General features: G+C 43.1%; 1 protein-coding gene and 1 long non-coding RNA gene across 2 annotated transcripts; both read left to right on the forward strand.

Annotated features, from left to right (window-relative positions):
• Window positions 1–5,652: 5,652 nt before the first annotated feature.
• Window positions 5,653–19,270, forward strand: LOC136436123 (uncharacterized). Its single transcript, XM_066429871.1, has 7 exons — window positions 5,653–5,704; window positions 11,454–12,476; window positions 14,899–15,061; window positions 15,738–15,975; window positions 17,078–17,191; window positions 17,490–17,587; window positions 18,269–19,270. The coding sequence occupies exons 2-7, from the start codon at window positions 11,555–11,557 to the stop codon at window positions 18,900–18,902; spliced, it is 2,169 nt and encodes a 722-aa protein (XP_066285968.1). The 5' UTR covers window positions 5,653–5,704; window positions 11,454–11,554; the 3' UTR covers window positions 18,903–19,270.
• A 1,572-nt stretch (window positions 19,271–20,842) lies between these two features.
• On the forward strand, window positions 20,843–21,922 carry LOC136436035 (uncharacterized). Its single transcript, XR_010755993.1, has 3 exons — window positions 20,843–20,959; window positions 21,359–21,499; window positions 21,810–21,922. It is a non-coding gene; the product is annotated as an uncharacterized lncRNA (long non-coding RNA).
• Window positions 21,923–22,626: the final 704 nt, after the last annotated feature.

Consider the following 22,626-nt stretch of genomic DNA (forward strand, 5'->3'; position numbering starts at 1 on the left):
GTAGTTACATAGTCACGTTGAGTTGAGCTTTGTGTACACAATACCGCCATAACGAGAACAACTCCCGGACAAACACTTTGAACTATAATCCGCAGGGCATCGATCAAGCCGAGTGAAGTATAGTGGGTGGTGCGGGTCAGGTACATACATGTACATGTACGTGTGGAGTAGGGGGCGGTGTGTTAGCTCTACTTGTGCGTTACTCGGCACCATATCTTGATTCTAATGTTTTCGATAGTAATGTAGGATCGTATAGTGACGTCAAGTCAAAGTCAAAATCAAAAGGTCTTTATTAGCATTTGCAGACATTGAATACAAGTCTGAATTACAGCTAATTCACACAAATTAATTTAAAATATTCATAATTTTCAAGTGGAAAGTACTTATTTAGAAATCACAGAGATCAAACATACAATAACAAGTGCTAAGATACGTATTATATAAGTCATTAAAATACAGAAATAATACGAGTGCTTGTAATCTATATGAAGGTATTCGACATTATGAGGCGTCAAGAACAGTGACAGCAAGAGACGTTTGATTTATGTGATGTCGACAGTATATATTTTACGTACCCAGAACTTAATGTGCATTCGGTATCTATTCGGTATTGCTTGGTCAACGTTGCATCGCGCAAATGAAAACTGTGTATGCAGGAAGTTATGCCCCCTATGATTTTACGTTCCGATGACGCGCTATCATGCCCTGGGTACGCGCTGTAATGTCAGTAACAAAACAACCATAGCGGTAGTCACAATATTTTTAACGACAGTTACTAACATCAGTGTAAAACGTAGTTTTTAAAGATATTTTTCTAGGCATGTATATCACAGTCAGAGCGTTTTATATGCTTCTTTGGCAATTGGTCGAGTCTTCATCAAAATAGCAATCGTTGCCACATAGAAGAGCTAGCATATCATTATTAGTGTGAAAAGTCGCCTGTGGTTAATGATACAGATTACAAGCTGTGTTGATAGGAAGGTGATGGATGTGTATTTAGATATTGTCTGTGTGGTTATTACACAGCGGGGGGCATTCGTGATAAACGCAGAACACACCGAGGCAGACAATGACACAGGTAGATTGTACAACTACCATCGTTCGCTGGGTCACATTGGCGCGGTGGCTCGGCTTTTTTTAAGAAATGATTGCTCAAGAATTTATGTATAGCTTTAATGCTTTAATTGTGGACAGACATGACCCTTATAGAGATAGGCAATCTTTCATGGACGTGGTATTGACGGACGTTTGAGGTCTCCAATTTTTGTTAGTTTTTTTTTAGGGGGGGGGGATTACTATTGGGTACTTCTGGTTTCAGGAAACAAACACACACAAAAAAACACTCCAAATCAAGTGACTACGTTCTTTGTCCCTAGGAAAGTATGTTCGTTGTCTGAAAGTCGTGAAAGTGCTTTTGGAGTACTATGTTTTCCCATAAAACCCCGCGCCCTGGCGCCATGTGGCTACTGAGAAAGGACAGGACTTGTTCTACAGGTGACGACAGTACATAACATAACAGCACATCTACACTACATATTTACAATTCCACAAATATAGACAGTTACATATTTATTGTTCCATGGGTAATTCCAACTGGCTTTTTGGCTAGGGTGTGCCCTAGTTACATATGATCACATATACCTCCAGGGGTCATTCATTCCCACTGGCTTTTTTTGCTACCGTGAGGTCGTACATAATGACGTCAGAGATCTTATCATTTCCAAACGATTAATCCACTACGCATAGAAAGAAGAAAGCCATGGCATGAGATCTGCTTGGAGATAAGGCAAATATTAGCACGTGCCACAGGTGTTACATGGATGTGTCGAGTAAGAAAACAAGCCCGGCGTTTGCTTCAGGTAAGTTGATGGCTGTTGCTTGTTTCTTGTCAAAAAGAACCTCTCTAGACACGATAAAGGTAAAGAGACTCTGTTGCGGTCATCTACAGTTCTATAGGGAGTAAAATTAAGGCCCGTGGTACATTTGTTGTATGATATATCTTAGGCAGCAAATTCAGAATATTTTGGGGACAGGCGTACACGTACATGTATATGCGTCGAACAAAATTCAGTTGTCTCGAACCAAAAATGTTGCGGTAGATCCTTGTCGACTTATGGCTTTGGAAATGTGTACCATAACGTTTCTGTACGTTTGTACGTTTAGAACACCCTCAGTATCTAATCCTCTAAAATCTGTCGGAAGCAGTGAGGTTAGTAGCGAGTAGTGACCTTAGTTCCAATTAGCGCCAACATTCAGTTACGGCCTATAAAAGTCAAGAACCCTCTTAACCCCACGACAGGTAACATTATCGGCCTTTAATTAATTGAGGACCTACGATGCGTTCAGTCTCTATTTGTCGAAATTAGGACATCGGGAAATCATCACCTAAATACCTTTATACTCCGGGAAAAGCGACACCATTGTGTGCGGAAAGAACAATATTTTCTTAGCACTATTTGAGCAGGACGGGCCCGGCGTGAATACTCGGGTCGTGCCACGGACATAAAGGTGGGCCTGTACGCCTTTTGTGTGTCAGCTCGGGTGGACATACCTGATCTAGATAAAAGGGGGGCCTTTATCCTACAGCTTCTTCCTAAATCTTCCTATTGTGACGGCGATCTAAAGACGATCTATTTTGCCTACATTTACTTAGCCTAATTTGCGTGCGCTCGCTCGCCGAGCCTTTATCTTCAAGCTTCCTCTCAAATCTTCCTTTTATGAGGGAGACTAAAGACGATCTATTTAGCCTAAATTTATTTAGCCTAATTTGCGTGTGCTGCGCCACCCGGTAACAACCCGTGTTTCCACTTCGTGTGATCGTTTTGCTAATAGGTTCCGGCCAACAAGAAGCGCAGGTAAGGAGATAACGATCTCTGGTTTGTTTCTGTTGACAGGAAAACTGCCGTTTAGCATAGTTTGGGCGGGTCCAGGCCTGGGTTTTCGTGGGTGGGAACTGATTCACATGTAGATAATAGGAAAAAAGATGTCATGGCGTTTTCTTAAGGATTGTGGTGTGATCTGGAGAAAGTTAGCCATGCCTGGCCATGTGTATCAGTTAACGTTGTGTCATATCTATACCATCGTCTGTTAGTTGATTGGTTACTAGATTTCTAAGTTGTTTGGTGGTTTATTTATTAATTGGTTGATTGATTGATTGATTGATTGATTGATTGACGGGTGATTGGTAAGTTAGTTTGTTAATAAGTTAGCTCAAACTCGTGGCGCTGATACTAGTATTAGTATTTCTATCTTTGCGTTGAATCGAGAAATTTAACTTTTCAAAAAGTTTATTTACAAACTTAAGGTGATCGGTCTTAAACTTAAGATACCAATATTGGAAACGGTTTTAAGATATTTTGACAAAGGAGGCTGTGCGTACGTGAGCTAGTGCACTGTTCGGGTATATTATAAAGGCTCTGTACTTGGTTGGGTAGGTGGTGTGTTACGCCGAAGGGCGGTTGTATATATATAAGTTATACTGGTGTAAAAGAAGTTGACCATTTAGTTCGATTTTGAGTATAGCAGGAGTGGAAGGTTTCGAGAACTTAGCCTTCGTCAGAACAACTCTGAAATGTCCATGAGAAAGTTATGGAGATACTTTCGAGAGAGGAATAAATGCTATAGTGTATTGTTTATTATGTTTAGCCATACCTAGTATGGCTCAACATATTGTTTTTGTTCATGTTCTTCTCCTCCTGCCATATCTTCAAATGGAATCTACTCCGTCATTTTTTGGCCAAACGACCTGAAATTTGGCATGTAGGTAAAGATTGCAAATACCCCCAGACCCTTTTTAAATTTCGTTGAAACAGGCCTGAAAATCATTTTTATGGAGGTTTTTTGGGGCATTTTTAGACAATTTTCATATTTTGGGCTCCTGTGCCCTGGTATTGCAAGCAAGTGACCTGAAATTCGGTACAAGGGTGCCTTGAACATGTCCCTACAGGAATTCAATCACATTTCTGGTGTACATTACTTCAAAATGCTTCATTTTGGGGACTTTTGGACCCATTTTCAGACCAAAAACAGGCCAAAAGTGGTATCCCCGTTCCATGTTCTATTTGCTGCTGGCCAAGGAATCCATGTTCTATCTAAGGATCCCCGCGTTCCGTTTGCTACTGGCCAAAGAACATGTGTTCCATTTAGGTCACCTGAGGTCATATTGCAGGAACACACGCAAGTCTTTGCAGTAAGAAGCTCTTGGGATCTCCCAGAACTTGTAGAGAGAATTTTTTTGCACGGGTGATTTTGGAATAGTCAATTTATGCATCGGGAGGAAGATTGGCGAAGTATGATGCTCTCGCAAATGTTACCTTTCTACATGCAGTTAATATTTCGATTTGCCCAGGTATTATTTTGGGACAGCCCACTTCTTGCATGGAGAGGAGTATGGCTAAACATGCTGTATTTGCTCAGGGGCAAATGACGGCCTTTCTAGTTGTTTATTGTTCTAGTGAGTAAGTGTGACGTTTTCAGTCACACCTCTGTCGACACTTCCTGCCGTCCACGTTAATGTTGTTGTTGCTGTGGTCATACCTGTGTAATCTTATCCTATCCACGTGTTTGTCCTACCTATGAGGAGGTGTGGAGTGGGCTTTATTCGGGACCGTGTAAAGCAGAGAGTCCATGATTATTGCAGTGACTCAGAACTGTGTTTTGTGATACACCTTTCTCTACACTTCCTGTCCTTTCTAACTCGCCCTTGATGTTGTTTAGTCTCTCTGAGAGAAGGTATGGAGTGGGACTTTTATTCGGAACAGACGAGAATGTATTGTATCAGTAAGTGGCTCAGTTCTAAACTTCTAAGACACAAGTACTAGCTCCCCACACTTTCTGTCCTTTCTAGCTCGCCCTTGCCCGGTGACGTTGTTGTTGTGGGCCCGGCCGTTCGTCCCCCACCGAGAACATTCCCTATTTACAGTCAACAAACCCACAGAATCGCCCCCCCCCCTCGGCCGCCATTACAGTTGGAACTCTGTTGACACCACAAAACTACCATCTCCAAGCAGATGTAAGGTGGGACTTGTTTTCTACCTCTTGATAAGATTTGGACGTCTTTCAATGCGAAGGCGAACAGTGAAATAGGCCAAACGTGACTAGAACAAACAAAGCGCAACAAAATGACGAGAAAAACGATCTGAAGCCCTGGCCTGTTATACCTGCTTGGAGATTAGCAAGGGTACAGACTATTGCCTTAGGTCACTTACAGTTATAAATATACAGAGAGTCGATTATCAAAACGCGACATAAACACAAAATTGATGTCTATAACATGACAACAAAAGCATAGGATCGTCTGAGATTAACCATAATCCACAGGATAGCTACTATCTACCCAACCCTGCATGTTTCCCCCTATGTGTACACTTAAAGAGAAACGCTAAGCAACCACAAACACGCCCGGGGCGACCTCGAGCCTCACGGGTCGACTGGAGTCTAAAAACAACCGAGCAGAGCGAACCGTGCGGGGTGTTACGCCTTCACGGCTCGTGGAGTTTCGGTGACCCAAGACACGGTAACAGCCAGGTCACATTCGTCGCGAGGCCGTCGTTCGATCGCAAACTGAGGGCAAACGTACGTGGATGTGTCAAACAAAATTCAGCTGTTTCGTAACAGAAAAGTTGTAGATCCTTGTCGGTGGTTGGGTCTGTGACAGCCTGCTTGACATGAAACATGAAAATCGCCCGACGAATGCGACCGCACCGTAAGTTGGCACTTCGAGTGTCTATTCTATTCTATTCTGTTCTATTCTATTCTATTCTATTCTATTCTATTCTATTCTATTCCATTCCATTCCATTCCATTCCATTCCATTCCATTCTATTCCATTCTATTCCATTCTATTCAATTCCATTCTATTCTATTCTATCACATTTATTCCATTCTATTCCATTCTATTCCATTCTATTCTATAATAGCTCAGGTTCTTTGCCCATTCTTAACCATACAAAGTTGGATAGTGGTGGTGAATAGGGAGTGTTTGCAAAACTGTTAAGTGCTGCTAAATGTCCTGATAGGGCTTGCCGTCGCAATACGTGATAACTGATGTGCTTTCATTTTCGGGGATGCTGTATCATGGATATCATTGTCATAGTTCTGTATGTGCATGCTGTATATATCATATGTGCAATGTCGAGCTTTGAGCACCAAGCGAAAAGTATGTAAAGGCATCTCGTAATAGCCTAGCATTGCTGTCACTAATCTGAATTAATGACCTGTAACAATATCTGTAACTAATTCATAACCAGTAAAACCGCCCTTCGGGTAACACACCGATGTAATGCAACGTCTAAAAGTATCATTTTAAAGACTGCAAATCACGCAAAAACGTCAACAAATTTATTCTTTAGCTTTGAGATTTGTTAGGCAAGCAATGCTTGGCAGGCATGCATGTGGCAGCGGTTGGTCATATCGCCTGTCACCACTTGTCAGGGCATACCTATCTCCAGGCTTTGTTCAAAACTATTTCGCCAAAAATCTCTACTCAATTAGGCAGTGACTAGATTGGACTGTATTTGCTAGGAGAACGTTACATCGTCTCCATGACAACAGTCGACATGGCAACGACTGTCCCTATCGACGCCTTACGTAGCCTGATAACAGCACGCCGTTAGCGTACGATATATTCAAGAGATCAGCGTCCTTAAGATCTCTTCGCACTGTTTCTTGGAGAACCTTACGATCATGCGGTCGCCCAGCGTTCAAGGATGTCCTTAAAAATAAGACGCGTATGCAGGTAACCAGGAGTCGGCAAAGCACTTGCAGGTGTGTCTCACCTGTAGTGGCGGACAGGTGCGTGGCTGTGACGGCACATCTGAGGCATATCCAGGCAACCACGCACGGCGCGCAGCCGAGACAATGGCTCGTTTTGTGAAAACTCGCGCGGCGAGAACAAAGACGTGACACAAGTCACAAGAAACAGTCATGGCTACAAGTTTTAATAGTTCTCAACCCAGGATTGGCGTGTTAGATATTCGAGTTTTTCCGTGAAGGAACATAGAGTGGAACTCGTTACCAACTAGTACAGTAGAGGCATCATCATAAGATAGCTTTTTAAAATGCATGCAGTTAGAAACGTGAAGGTTACGTTAGGTTAGGCGAGTTGTTCCGTGTAATATCACTAGCCCCTGTATGCTTGTATGATGAAGCTGGTGAGTTGCGCCGAAGGGTAGTTATGGCTGCTCTACAAATACACATTTAAACCAAATTGTTTAGCTTGTGAAAGTGAAGTTCAACCTCCCGAACCCTGCAACAATACCCCACGAGTTTACCAACACGTCGCCCCGAACCCGAGAGGCTCTGCTGTCGGTAATGTTTCTGGCGACGATGTTGCCTAAACCTGCGCGGACGTCATTCCGTGTTGTGAGCTGGAGTTGATATATGGAAGTGTCACACACAAGCACACATAATCTTTTTCACGGAGCAAGTTATTCTTAATTTTTGTGCTTGTGCCTATGGCTATTGTAGAGATTTGTAAGTGGGATCTTATGCTTTGGTAGAGAGCAGGTCTTGGCCAAGGAAAAAAACAACAATTGCACTTTTCAGATAGGTCCAAATTTAAACCTTTAGTAAAGAAGTTTGAAGTAAACTTTGAGCTCCATGGGATCTTTTTGCTAATAAGTGTCTATCACTTTACGAAAGGGATAAGTGCAATCAAAACTTGGACTTCTTAACATCGCAGTACCTTAAGATAGAATCATACTTTGTTTTTGAGTGTCAAGAATCTGTGGATATTGGACAAGTATCGTTTGCTATCCTAGGAGTCCCAATTGAAGCACTTGACAACCAGAGAAAGCAGCTTTCGCTAGAAACACCGTAGTAGGTAAACATTATTCCAGGCCCACTATTAGGTACGCTGCGCAATCAAAGCAGTTTCTTTGCATTTACTGAAAGATTTACGACAAACAAGTTTATTGTTGTGCATTCAAGTCCATCTGGACCCGTACGGAGCCATAAGTAACGGACAAACTATGTGGGTAGCAGTCAGAGCTTAGAAGCTGTCACGATGTTTGGTAAGGTACAATTCATTCTTACTCATAATTACTGGGAAATGCCTTTTTACCTACAACTGTCCTCCGATCCTCTATGACCTCCAGTACAGACCATGGCTAAATCCTAGTTACCATCTACAACAGCGTCTTAACAGTACTAGTCTTATCCGTAAGCTCTAAAATAGTAGAAATGTAGAACAGACTACCCAGTGATACGATTGCAATAAGAGACAAACAGAACCCTAAACGGAAAGTTAATGTATGTCTCAGTTTATTGCATTGTTTATGTCCTGGTCACTAGGTTGATGTATTACTGCCACTGTGCTGTGTGAAGAGTGACTTTAGATGAAGGAAACAACAACATTGCAATATAGGGTTAAACTCCAGTTCTCTAAATAGTATGTTAAAGTAATGGCCGTGCTGCACCTAGGCAGTATGTTGATTAAGTGTGTGTTGTGTTCAGCCTGAGAAAGTTTTGCGTCGACAACACACGGCGATATTTGTGAAATACACGGATACTTATTTTCTAAACATAGGTATGGAAAAATGAGGAGAGAACCAAAACACGTCTTCATGCAAACATTGTGAACTATATACTACTGTACACTCAATGACAACTTGAAGGGAAATGCTTTAAACAAGGTAGCCATAGAAACTTAAAAGGGGATTTCCAAATTTAGCGACCAGTCTTACAGGTCTTCAAGCCCCGTCACACGGTTGCCAAGGAAGTGACGTAGACCCAGCTTGCTCGGTTGCTAGGGAAGTGACGTCACCTATCCGACTCTTCGGGACACTCCTGTATCTCCTGTATGGGAAACACGCCATCAGTCACGCCCTGTCAGTCTGGAGTGTACATGCACTCAAGATGTGGACAGGTGTGTTTACCTGGTCTCCAAGCAGATGTAGGGTCCGTGTTTTACGCGTGTTTGTGCGGCATTGTATTGCTTGTGTTCTAGCGCTTCTTTTCCTTTGCCTTCCCATGGATGCAATGGCAAATGACTAGAAAGACGAGGAAAAGAGAAGGAGCACCTTGAAGTTGAATCTAGTCGGTTCAAAATGTGTGCAAGAAGAAGGGAAGGGGTGCGTTCATTATTTCAGTTTGTTAATTTTACGTTTCAGCCCCGCAGATTTCCCTGCAATCTGCCCCGAATCGTTGATGCGTACTTAAATCGAGAAATTACGGTACAAATTGCCACGAAAAAAAGAGGAAAGACGAGTAAAGACGACACGCTTGGAGACGAGTGTTTGCCGGCAGACAGACAGCTGTGTTGTCGCTAACAGAGACCACAGAAGCGTGAAACTCGGGAAACTGATCGTGATGACAAAACACGTAATACAGTCAAACCTGTACAAGTGACCACCGGCCTCTACATACGAACCACCCGGCCATTCATATACTGTCAAACTTGTACCAGTGAACACCTAGCCAATGTGGCCACTTTTTGGTGGTCCCTTAGATAATTTGTACCATTGACACAAGCACAAGAATCCTGTCTATAGTGACAACCTGTCCAAATATGCCAGATTCGTCCCCGAGTGGTCTTTTTTGGCTGTATGTATGCGTGGGGTGGGTCTTCCTTTCCTTTCCTTTCGAGGACTTTGCAAATGTGCCCATTTAAGACTACCAAGCAGCTGTTTATCCGTTTTAAGATCTCCTACATCCACCTGGAGGGTGGACACAACACGGCCGTCCTTGTGCGAGCCTTTCCTGTATGTTGTCCTGTGGCAGAACTGCTCCGGTCGAGAGCTTCGGATTAATGACAAAATACCGTGGGATTTACATAGCTCGACACAGCTTTCTGAACAAGAACGTTTAAAGCAAGGAGCTTAGATTTGTAGAGTGTAGAGTGTAGTGTGGTGGTAAAGCGAGGGTAATTAAGTGACTCTAGTTCTGGACAAAGATTTTGAATGTTTTTAGGGTTAATCCCGTCCTGTTATCATTCATTCAACAATATTTCTGAAAACTGGGGAGCGACCAAGCACTGTAACATTTCTTCTCACACGTTGTTGGAGACTATCAGGGTTGTTAAGTGCTCCATAGCGATACCCTCTGTACCAAGCGCAAAGTCCACATAACTGTGTCTGTGTGCGCGGACATAGATCCCGAGCAATGCATTAATGACTTGATCTCCGAGGCATTCGTCGACAAATATGCACTAGCTAACTGTATAACTTACTTAGACACACCCTATTGAATTAGTTGGAAGAAAACGATCGGAGAACTCAAGCATTGTCTCAAACACTGATATCGATGCTGAGTAACGTTACACAGACCACTGAAACATTCAAAGGGTCTAGTCTCTGAACTTCTTTCCCAATGGAGACTAAAATCTGGACTAGAATCGTGTCTTACAACTTTTGTTCCAAAAGTCAAACCACATTTTTATAGTTCTTAAGAATGTCTTTTTCAGCACAGCGACGTTTCAACATTATCATTTTCTTAAGCGGTTGGCTTCCAGTCTGGTATGGGCAACGCATGACTTGATAAGCCAGTGCCCAGACGCCTTATTTAGCATACGTTGTACCTAAAACGTCTATAAGATACCTCAGTAGCAGATATCCAGGTTTACCCTGCATTTTACCCGGTAGAAACAGGACCCCGGTCAGACAGACTGGCGCACGTTGTTTACAATAGGCGGAGGGTGTTTACCGGGATGTTTTTGTCACGGGTACGAGCTGAAGTGTTCTCGCCTTTCTGGGTCGACTCGGGTCATGTAGGACAACACTGCGGGCTGATGGGTTTTGGGGGATTGCGTGTAGTCTGGTAGAACGTAGCCACGAAAACAACATTTTTGTCTTTAATTTTCTTCCGGTGTTCCAAAATCCATTAAATGTAAGCAACAGGACCCTTGCCACTATATTCCTTTTTGTGCTGCATTAATACGAATAGATAGATTTTGAGCAACAATGAACGCTCTAAAACTGTGGTGTCTTTGCTTCATTTTGATAGCCAAGTTCTAATCATGGGTTGCGTTCGTCCTTCGGAGGGGCCCCGTGTATGGAGGAGCCTCAAGTACTAATCCCCTGCATGTTAAAGAACCCAACACACTTACCAAGAAGAGTAGCGGTGACCAGGACAGGTCACTTGGCTGAAAACAAGAGCAATGCCAATGGCGAAGCCGCAATACACTTTCAGCCAACTTAACAAGATTTCTTATTTCTATCAAGTATCATTACTTATACATAAGCTCGCAAAGTGATCTCAGAATGTTCTAGTTACATTCCTGATAGCCATGTGCCACTATCGAGTTTACTACACACTTATTGAATAGTCGTGAGTTCTTGATAGTATGTGTTTGCTTTGATCTTAACTGGCGTGTGACCAAACGTCAGGTGATCTAACCATTTCTTAGGCTAACTGTAACCTAGCCTGCAATGTTTTTGCTAGCCTGTTATGAAATACCTCCTTATTCATTTTCAATTGACCATATACAATTCATATCATATTTCATCATTCTGCAGGGTGACCAATTGGAGCGCGACCACCCAGGTCTGGCGTACAGAAGACTTTCATGAACCTTAAAAACTCACACAAAGATGTCGTCTGATCCACTGACGTCGCCATGGCAACAGTGACAGAGAACACCGAACAACGGGCGGTGACGACGTGCACACAGACGGACTTCCAGTCGGAGGAGGACGATGACGACGTTACAAACGCCTCCAAAGAGAGAATTCCTCTCGGCCAAGACGTTGGCCAAGACGCTGAGGAGGTTGCAGAAGACGTCGCTGAGGAGTCGGATGAGGTGAGTGATGAGGAAGAGAAGGAGGAGGGAGAAGGAGTCGCTCTAGAAGGAGACGAGGAAGAAGACGCACCCACTGAAATCAGCTTGGAAATTCACGTCAGAAAAATCCAAAGAAGTAGAGAAGGTCATGATAGTGAAACCAGAGGTGAAAGTGGGGACTGCCTTAAGAATGAAGAAGACAAAAACGGTCTTGAAGACGGAGAGGATGACGAGAGAACTCCTTTGGATGGAGATGACATGGAGATTCATGGGAAGGGACTGAACACCAATACGGTGGAAAATGGAACGTTCCCGACCAAAACCTCCAAGGTTAACGGCAATCTGACTGAAACAACAGCAGAGAACAAACCGGACGGGAAAGACTCGATGGTTAAATTTGTGGAGGGAAGGCCGCATGCGCAAGGGCCGCTCATGTTGCTTCCGTCATCCATCACGCAAGCGCAGACGCACTACGTCAGATACGCTCGAACTAAAACTCCCACCAAATCCGTGGGTACTGATCCGTTGCCAGGAAGTGACGTCACAGACAGTTCCGGTAGAGGTGTAATCCACTTAGAGGACACGTATCGGATTTCACAGCCCCCGTCCTACAGTAGAGGTCAAAGGCAGGGCAAACTCTCAGCCGTCCAGGGCACAACGCCCTCCCTTGTGAACGTAGCGCCTCCTGGCGACATTCCCGGGACGAGCAGGAGGAGCGTTCGCTCGATTCCGTCCCCGGAGCTGGAAATAAAGTTGCACGGTGGGTCAAAGAGTTTTAAAGATAATTTCTACAATCTTTGTGTAGGTCCGCTGTATTGGAATTTCCCCATAAAGACAAGACAAGATAAGATTAAAACGTACGGATAAAAGTGTACTCAAGTAAAACTGTTAGATACTGTACCCCTGCATGATGACCACCTGGCTATTGTAGCCAGTTTTTTGTGGTCTCTTACATTACTTTGTATATAATGGTCACCTGTCGTGGTTACTATAATGATATGAAATACATTTTATTTGCCAATGCCCTCTATATGACGCTGAAAGAAATGAATTATATAAAACAGCTTTTGTTAATTCCCCTAGCTTTCACCATTTGAATAGCTTACAAAAATCCATATCACTACTAAAATCAACAAACCCACTTACGGTACAAAACGTGGGTCTCTTCATTTTCCACTGCCTTCAAAAAAGAAGTCAAACCCAACCACAACCATAGTCAACCTTAACTAGAATGGCAACATTTTCGGGAAAATGCAGGATATTCCCCTCCCATTACCTACACCTCAAATATGACATCCTTAGCATTGACTGTGAGGGTATCATGAAGTTTCTGCATAAATTATGCAAACGAGGCCCTCATTAGCATAATTTAGGGCCAGGTTTTCTGACCTTTCCTAAAGGTACCTACATCTCAGATATGACATACTTAGCATTGACTGTAAGGGTATTATGAAGTTTCTGCATAATTCATTCAAATGAGGTCCTCATTAGCATAATTTATGGCCAGGTGCTTTCACCTTTCCTAAATGTACCTACATCTTCAAGATGACATCCGCAGCTTTTACGGTGAGGGAAATACACGGTTATGCATAAATTATGCAAATGAGGTCCTCATTAGCATATTTCATGGACAGGTGTGTTCACCTTTCCTAAAGGTACCTACATCTCATATATGACATCTGCAGCTTTTACGGTAAGGGAAACACTAGTTTCTGCATGAATTATGCAAATGAGGTCCTCATTGGCATAGTTTATGGCCAGGTGCATTCACCTGTCCTAATGGTACCTACATCTTAAAGATGACATCCACAGCTTTTACGGTAGGAGAAATACAAGTTTATGCATAAATTATACAAATGAGGTCCTTATTAGCATAATTCATGGCCAGGTGTGATCACCTTTCCTAAAGGTACCTACATCTCAAATATGACATCTGCAGCTTTTACGGTGAGGGAAATACTAGTTTCTGCATGAATTATGCAAATTAGGTCCTCATTAGCATAATTCATGGCCAGGTGTGTTCACCTTCCCTAAAGGTACCTTCATCTCAAATATGACATCTGCAGCTTTAACGGTAAGGGAAAAACAAGTTCCTGCATAAATTATGCAAATGAGGTCCTCATTAGCATAATCTATGGCCAGGTGCATTCACCTTTCCTTAAGGTACCTACATCTTGAAGATGACATCCGCAGCTTTTATGGTAAGGGAAATACAAGTTTATGCATAAATTATGTAAATGAGGTCCTCATTAGCATAATTCATGGCCAGGTGTGTTCGCCTTTCCTAAAGGTACCTACATCTCAAATATGACATCCGCAGCTTTTACGGTGAGGGAAATACAAATTTACGCATAAATTATGCAAATAAGGTCCTCATTAGCATAATTCATGGCCAGGTGTGTTCACCTTCCCTAAAAGTACCTACATCTCAAATATGACATCTGCAGCTTTAACAGTAAGGGAAATACAAGTTCCTGCATAAATTATGCAAATGAGGTCCTCATTAGCATAATTTATGGCCAGGTGCGTTCACCTTTCCTAAAGGTACCTACATCTTAAAGATGACATCCGCAGCTTTTACGGTTAGGGAAATACAATATTCTGCATAAATTATGCAAATGAGGTCCTTATTAGCATAATTCATGACCAGGTGTGTTCACCTTTCTTAAAGGTACCTACATCTCAAATATGACATCCGCAGCTTTTACGGTAAGGGAAATACAAGTTTCTGAATAAATTATGCAAATGAGGTCCTTATTAGCATAATTTATTGTCAGGTGAACTCACCTTTTCTAAAGGTACCTACATCTTAAATATAACATCCGTACATTGTAACATAAGGTACATATAACTTTCTGCAATACCATTAGTAGACCTACCACCGCACATCTACTTGGTTTATGCCGGAAGAAGAAGAAGAAGAAGAACAGGCAAGCAAAAACAGTATATCCCCCTTCCCACTGGAAGGGGAATATAATTAACTTAGAACTTTCACAGTAGTATTTTTTTATTCCCATGTATTTCCATGTACTTGTTTGTCTGCAATTAGCCTTCGGGCATGAACTTGCAATAAAGTTATTATTATTACTATAAACACGTTTATCTAAGAAACTGTGATGATCAAAAGTCATGTCACCATTCAGAAAATGGCATTCTGTCTCAACGTTATTTCTCTTCCAAAGGTGGTAACTACTCGGAAGTACGCAGTCACGTGACAGGAAGTGACGACGGCGACAGTGACGTAGACGATGACGAAGCTTGGCTGGACACCAGCCGGAAACTGACCACGACCCCGGCCAGCCTGCCCTCTGACCCGGATATGACGTTTGATCTAATCAATCAAAGGTAAGTAACGCTTTTTGATATTTTTATTCGACGATGCACTTTCCTATTAGCTGATTTGGAGGACCCTCGTACGTTAAATCTCTGCACGTTAAAGAACCCCGCACACTTATCGACCTTGACCACGCGTACTTGGCCAAACTCTTAGAGACATCACATACTCGTGCCCTCATGTCCTGATTTTTTGTTTATTTGTTAGTTTCCCATAACCAGTAAAGTCGCCTTCAAGCGTCGCACACATAGAGTAAGTACAAGCTCTGTAAGACCGAACTGTAAGGTTTGATCCACCCACGCCGGGAAGGACATGTATTCTTTTCGATAGGCTTTACGTCCTACCCGAGAGGACGTTCCTGTCAATTGGCTCGACCTTCCCCAAAGTCACAACGTTAAAAGGCATGCCAGGGATACGAACCAAGTACCTTTAGGTTCCGAGTCAACAACCCTCACCACAAGACCGCATTGTAAAAACGCTAGCCTCCTTCGCAGGCTTCCTAGAACGGCGGCGTATATATTTGGGAGAGGGGGGTGACGCGAGTTCTAACACGGGCCAAGGTTCTCTAATGCCAGCAAGGGAGTTTCGCTGCCAAGGCAGTTATGTAGCCGAGGGACGACCGCCTATCTATGAGGCCTTCTCCTGCTACTTAATGATTGACTAGTAACCATGTCCTTTTCTCAATAGATTCCGTTCAAGACAAGCCAAGAGTCTGACGTCGGGTAAGTCGCGCCACCATGCGGTTCGTCGCAGTTACTACAGGCAGGCACTTACCATCATGTCCGCTCGATGCAACAGTGTCGCGCGCATGCGCATCGTGGAGGGTTCGACGCAGGCGCAAGGCATGGACCCGACGTACTACCACTACCCTGACAAGTACATCTACCTGGAGCAGGATTCTCAGCAACCTGCACCGCCTATCAAGGTAAACTACTCATCGTTATCATGGCGGGCCGTTTGCCATGGGCAAGTCCACTCAAGTCCACTGTTTCTTCAAGCGCCTCTGTCCTTTGTGCTAGTCTGTAAGGTTGGCCTGCTTTGTCAAGAGGGGAGGGGGGGCGTCATCGCTCTACGTTCAGAAAGGCAGCGGCTACATGTACGTATTACGTTAAATTCAGCAACTGTCTTCGCTTTACTCTAACTAATATTTAATTAAGAAGTCAATAACACACCATCTGACATGCCATATTCGAAGGAGTGGCCATCCACCACGTTGAATGCACTGATTACACACTTCGTCATATGTTAGCTATTAATTTCACGCAATTAAAATGGCTGATTACCATCTAATTAAACGGCATGCACGCGTCCTGTATGTAGTGGACCAAGACCACGCCATACGGGCAATAACTACTAAATCCGGCATGTTCAGAGACGGATGATTTCCACTGCTATGAAGTGATTTAAAGAGTTCTAGTAAGAGTCCACGGCCCATGGGTAACTATCAAGTACTCCACAGCCATGGAACTCATCAACTTAAGTGATTAGGGTCATGACACAGCCGTGGACTTTGTTACTGGTAGTAATGATGAAGTCAGAGAATTACGGACTTTGAGACGAAGTCCCCTCACAGCCATGGAATTTACCGCTGAAAAGTAATGAACTCTAAGGCAACAATGCCTCGGGAGTAAGGCTAGTGATTTTCTTCTCAACCTCATATCTTACAATGTACATGTATGTACATACTATGCGCCGTACAAAGCAGGTAACATTAACTTGCCGTGACAACTGTAGGACAGAAGTGTTTTCTACTACATTGGCGTTGGTCTGGCGTTACCAGTAACCATATCATCTAGTAAATGCAGCTATGAGTGGTTTAGCCAGCCAGTCTGAATGAATGTTATTTGTTGAAGGCTCGTTGATTGATCTTGACTCTACGCTCGGCAGGTGTGGTTGAGTTAGGGAGGAAACCTACAGGTACTTCGAGCCGACGGAATGTCACGCCAAGCCGTACTGATGGAATGATTGATTTGTTGATTTGATTGATTGATCTATTGATTGATTCGTTGACTGATTGTGTCCTGCAGGTATGGCGGGGTTACGGAGGAAACCTGTACTTCGAGCCGATGGAATGTCACGCCAAGCCGTACGCAGACCCGGACGAGAGGCCGAGCAACCGAGGGGAGACGGATAGCGCCAAGGTATATAATTTCCTGCATTTCCCCTGAGTTTTCATCATCATTTAGTACAAAGCAAATCAAAGACAGGACTATGCAGAATGAGAAAAAACCACTGTGACCAAGGGACTGACAAAATAGATACTTGGATTTGAAGTAATAGAACACTATGCGTATCTTGTGAAAACTTTTCCCAAACCAGCATGCAACTTCAAGCTCTTTTAGTTTTTCTTGCTGCCTGAATCAAAAAAGCTTTCTTCACTGCCTTTTGAGACTCAAAACGCTGGTACATAAAAATTCTAAAAATTTTTTCTCCCATCAGGGTCCCCCCAAGCCCGCCCGGCTGAGCACTGCCCTGAGCAGCCGGACCTCCAGGTCCAGCGGGAGCCACACAACCTCCAGTTCTGAACACAGCACCAGGTCTGTTCTTTTGTCTCTATCTTATGTTTACCTTCACGGAAACGTATAAAGAAGTCAAACCCAAATAAGATAGAATTTAGTGTTAGTATTTAGACTAGAATATTCACATGCTGTATTGTTATACATTGTCTGTCCGTCCTTTCATGCACTTGCAATCAGCCTATGGGCAAGAACTTGCAATAAACATATATATATATTATTTTTGCTCCATTTCTTCTTCTCCAAAGAAATAAGGTCACTGACCTGGACCGGACGGCTGTCACCATAGCTACTGGTATAGTAGCAAACATCATGCGGTGTTCGAATACATTATGTAGCAAGTGGCAGGACAGAGCTTTAGGAGCTGGTCAACATGCATATGGTTGTTTTTGTGTTTGAGTATGAATAAACAGAGCAGTAGTTGTTAGACAAGCGTGTATTTCCTTGCAAATGTTATCGTTCTATTTTTAGATTTTTTTTCTTTCACACTTTATTTCGCATAGATCAGCGCATAACAAGTTAAGACAAGAAAAATGACAAAACCAACGGCATGAAAATTGCAAGACAAAAAAATAGTCAGGGTTACAAGACGAGGAGTGCAAAGAGTGCGTATTTTGGAGTTTAGACTTTTAAAGCTTGTTATGTTTGACGCTTCTTCTCTAGATGTTGTTTAAATGATATTTCTTGATGTCGGTACACCAGGTCCGAGCCGATCAGCGACAGGACCCACGGGCAGCGCACCTTCCCCCTCAGCTGCGTCAAACTGGACAAGACGGTCGTCCTGAACCGGAACAACTCGAGCTTACAGGAGGATCTGAGCAACATCGCCGGGATAGAGGCCGTAGGCAGCCTGAGAATCAGCTACCCGAAACACAAAAAACAAACCCCGCAAACTCCACTCTCTAAGGAGAGGAACAAGTCTGCTAAGATCTGCAAGGGGTCAACATTACGGACAAGAAACGCTCTGAACAGTAAGGGCGGTTTCCGCGGGCTCGCCGTGGAAGGCGAGACGAGGTCACCAAAAACGTCGCCGAGGAACCAAGTTTTCGGTGACCATACCAGCTACATGCGGACACGATTCAGTGAGCCTATAGCCAGACACATGGATACGAGCATGTCTTACGCGAGGAACGCGAAGACGCCTTGCGGAACACCTGTTACACCTGAGTTGTACGGCTACAACAACGACAGACTCCCGCCATTGGAGCTGGTCCAGGCCAGTGTGCGCAGGCGCAGGGATCGGAGCCCGGATGTAGTGATTCCGTCCGTGCGCATGCGCGACGGGAGAACCTCTACGGCGAGCTTTGAGACATTTTCTACTGTTGGGAATGAATAGATGAAAGCAATTAATTTGTAATTATATATCTACAAGCATTTACAAATGAAAAGAAATAGAAAAGGCTTCAGTGAGAAAGAAGCAACTTTCACCCGGTACATGAAACCACTGTTCGTTTTTGTGCCATTATCATGCCATTTTTTTTCAAGCAGTGAACCCATCGTAACACATACAACAAGGGCACATCATTCTTACAGTATAGACGAACGACGATTATATGTCGATTGCTTTTGTGTAAATAAACTGTTGTACAGCGTATATTGTGTAGCTGTAAATTGTGCATGAAATGCCGAACAAAAGATATTTATTCCTTCAAATTTGTATGATAGCTTTTATTGGGAATTAATAAATGAACTTTATCATTGCTATCTTTCTTCTTTTATTCCTTCCGTTTTAAATGGTTATCCTGTTGGTTAATTGAGGCGAGACTTCAAAAGGTAAAAAGAATACAAACTTTCCTTTCCTTAGACTTAGATGACAACCCACATTTCCGTGGCTGCTGTTCAGAATGATGTCACTAGAGGCCGCTCGTAACTGGTCCCATCGACATACAGACGACCCTTTAGGCAAACGTAACACTTTTGCGGGCTGTGCAGCATAACACAAATCAAACTATCCACAGACCACTTTATTTTTGCTTAGATTCTACACAAAACTGTTTTTAAATTGTAAACCAATCAGAAAAATCCATTCGCTTCCTCGTGTGACGTCACTTTGGGATATTTTTAACGCCCATCCCAACAAGAAAGACTACTTTGCAGTGACGTGCCACAGATGACCTTCAAAACAGATTCTCCAACCAGATGGACGGCAGCAAGTCTTGCCTCTTTTAGGATAGTTTCCCGGACTAATTTCTTGGCTCAAGACGATCGTTGGACACAGGACATCCTCTAGAAAACCAGGTGTGAAGAATCAAAGTATCTGGCAACCAGGTAAGCTTTCCAGGCCTTCCCAAAGGTCACCTACTTCTTTCTGGTCAATGTTGTGATTAGCACTTAAAATGGCGACCGTAAACTAGTGCTATGAAGCCAACAATTAGATTATTCTGGCCTTCTCTAGCTCGTCGTAAAACTTTTATTTGTAAACAACGATATGTTACAACATCTAGAAACCCAGGTGTGAAGAAATATAGTGCCTATGTTCCAGGTAAGCCGGCTAGGACTAAAAATAAATCTCACCTGTTTGTGCTGGTTAATGTAATGGTTTTCATTCAAAATGGCTGCCGTGAATTGTATTTTACACTCATTGCATTTCGACCAATAGCCTTATTGTTTCTGGTCGTCAAACTTCTAAGTTGTAAACAATCCTATGCTGCAACTGCTGTACTAGTTTCCTAGATATACCGTCGAAATAAACGCATTTTAACGCCAATATAACGATCACACTGCTGTGTGTGAAATGACACTTCCTCGTTGGGTGGGGCAGATTTAACTTAGGTAATGAATTAGACTTTTGGGTAGCTGGTAGTTTTCTATGGCTTTCTTTTTGGCAGATTTTCGCTGTTTTCTGATCGCTCTCGTATTCTTATATGAGTAGGCTTAATAACGGAGGGTGCTGTAACTTTGGACGTAAATTTATGAGTTCGACATCGCATTGCACAAGTGTCGGCTGTCTGAAAAGTGTTGCGTTGGACTAATCCGTGTTTCCTTCGGACGACAGCTCTATGAATGAAGTTGGGTTCTTAACGATTCTATTCAGCACTGTGGATGAAATCAAAGATGGCTCGCTTCTGGATAACGAGACAATTAAAAATCCGTCCGAAGTTACGGGTATGCCGAAGTTACAGTACCCTGCGTTACTAATATTAGAACATGCGAGAGATCCGAAAACAGCGAATATCAGCCGAAAAAAAGCCAGAGAAAATCGCCTAGCAACCGGAAGATCTGCACAGAAGGCTGGTGTCAAACGTAATCACAAAGGTTCATGTTTTTTGTTAGGACGAAGTAAACAAGGTTATTGACAACATGGTAGCCACGGTGATGTTCTATTTTGCAACTACCGTCATGTTTTGCGCTCGTCTACTGCTTGCGGAAGATTTGCAAGTTGAAATCCTTGAGGTAAGGAAAATTACCCTTTTCTAAAAAAAATGCCTCTTAATTTTGCAAGAAAATACATGTATGTTTGTAATCTCTTTTATGAGGAACACTGTTTAGTCAAACAGCCAAACCTGCACAAGAAGACAACTCAGGGGGACTAATAAAATCTGGTCTATGTGGACAGGTGGTCACTATAGACAGGATTCATACTTTTAGAATGCTCTTGTTAATGGGGAAATTACCCAGGGTACCAACGTAAAGCAATTGCGTAACAAACAACAAGTGGTTACTGGTCCTGATGTAGCTGTGGTGACTTGTTCATATTTGACTAGTAGATTTAAAGTTCTTAAGAGTCTTGGTAAGCTAATAAGTAGCGTCTTATCATAATATGTAAATAAAGTTACCATTAAATATTTTAAGGACGCTGCGATCGGCTCTGAAGTGGCCCGACTTGACCCTGGGAACGTGACGATAACGAGCCAGACTGGGAACGACACTTCATCGTCCAATGGTAGCGCGGATCCAGGCCAGAAGACCTACGAAATCGTGTCCGGAAATAAGGTTAGCTTTTGTGGCAGTGTACCACAGCTGAAAATTAAGGAAAAATTCTAAGACCTTCCCACACCAATACGGTGTATAGGGTGACGCCCATGTCCATTTCTAACGTCCTTGGGGCACACAGCTGCGTAAGCATTGCAGGAAGGAGTTAGTCCACTGTTAGTGTTGTTTGTGGAAGTATAATTGCAAGACCTGTCATTTTCGCAGGAAATATTCATTTATCATGATGTGCTATATTTCCTTGTGTGCTTCTATTATTTTACCGTTTTATATGTACTATATGTAGTAGACGTATGACATGTTTACCATGCAGTACGATCGGTTCTCGCTGGGAGCGTCGTCTGGTCTAGTAACCGTTGCTAGGGCGTTGGACAGTACCATAGATGCCCGGTATGACCTCAACATCAGCGTCATCACCGAAGTTAATGAGGTATAGTAGACATTTATTTTCCGAAGTAACCAGTTATGGATCCCTAGGCATTGAATATGCACCTGCTCTCTTAAAACAAAAACTTCCGATCCAGTACCAAAGCAAGCTGCAAGGGAGCCCAAAATCTTGTAATTTTCTGGACTATCTAAAAACATACCGAATATCATAGCAATCCATGAATTCCTTCTGTAGTTATGCTGTTTAACTTCTAACAAACCACAAACGCTGCCTAACATAGTTATCTTACTGGCGAAGGGTAACGTCAGTGAACGTACCTTACTAACCTTTAACGTTTTACCTTTTGCTTCTGCCCAGGTTGTTACGTCACGTCACGTCCAGGTGCGCATTGACGTGACTGACGTTCCCGGGTATCCGCCCGTCTATAACGAGTCGTGCGCGACGCCACACGTCAAGAGTGACAAGGTGGGACTGGGTTTGTTTTTTCTGCTTTTCTCGCGTTTCATTTAATATTTCATCAAACTGAAAACACACAAGGTGTAAAAAGACTCGTTTGTATCGATGTAATTCGTTGAGCGCTCCGTCAAATCACTCGGTCGCAGCGAGATTGCCAACGTGCCGCACGTCCAGTGAGATACCCGCCTGATGCTAGGGTCAGATTTCCTAACCGGGGCCCGGCCGGACTCTTTGCGGGAACGGAAAATGAAAGTGTATGGCATGAAATATACACAAATTATTCTCA

This window comes from Branchiostoma lanceolatum, chromosome 6 (assembly GCF_035083965.1).
Source record: "Branchiostoma lanceolatum isolate klBraLanc5 chromosome 6, klBraLanc5.hap2, whole genome shotgun sequence".
NCBI lineage: Eukaryota > Metazoa > Chordata > Leptocardii > Amphioxiformes > Branchiostomatidae > Branchiostoma > Branchiostoma lanceolatum.

Excerpts from the sequence above, each read along its gene's own strand:
- LOC136436123 (XM_066429871.1), top strand. The coding sequence starts at position 11,555 with ATGGCAACAGTGACAGAGAACACCGAACAACGGGCGGTGACGACGTGC. Across the intron at positions 12,477-14,898 it reads GCTGGAAATAAAGTTGCACG|GTGGTAACTACTCGGAAGTA; the intron begins GTGGGTCAAAGA and ends TCTCTTCCAAAG. Across the intron at positions 17,588-18,268 it reads AGTTCTGAACACAGCACCAG|GTCCGAGCCGATCAGCGACA; the intron begins GTCTGTTCTTTT and ends TCGGTACACCAG.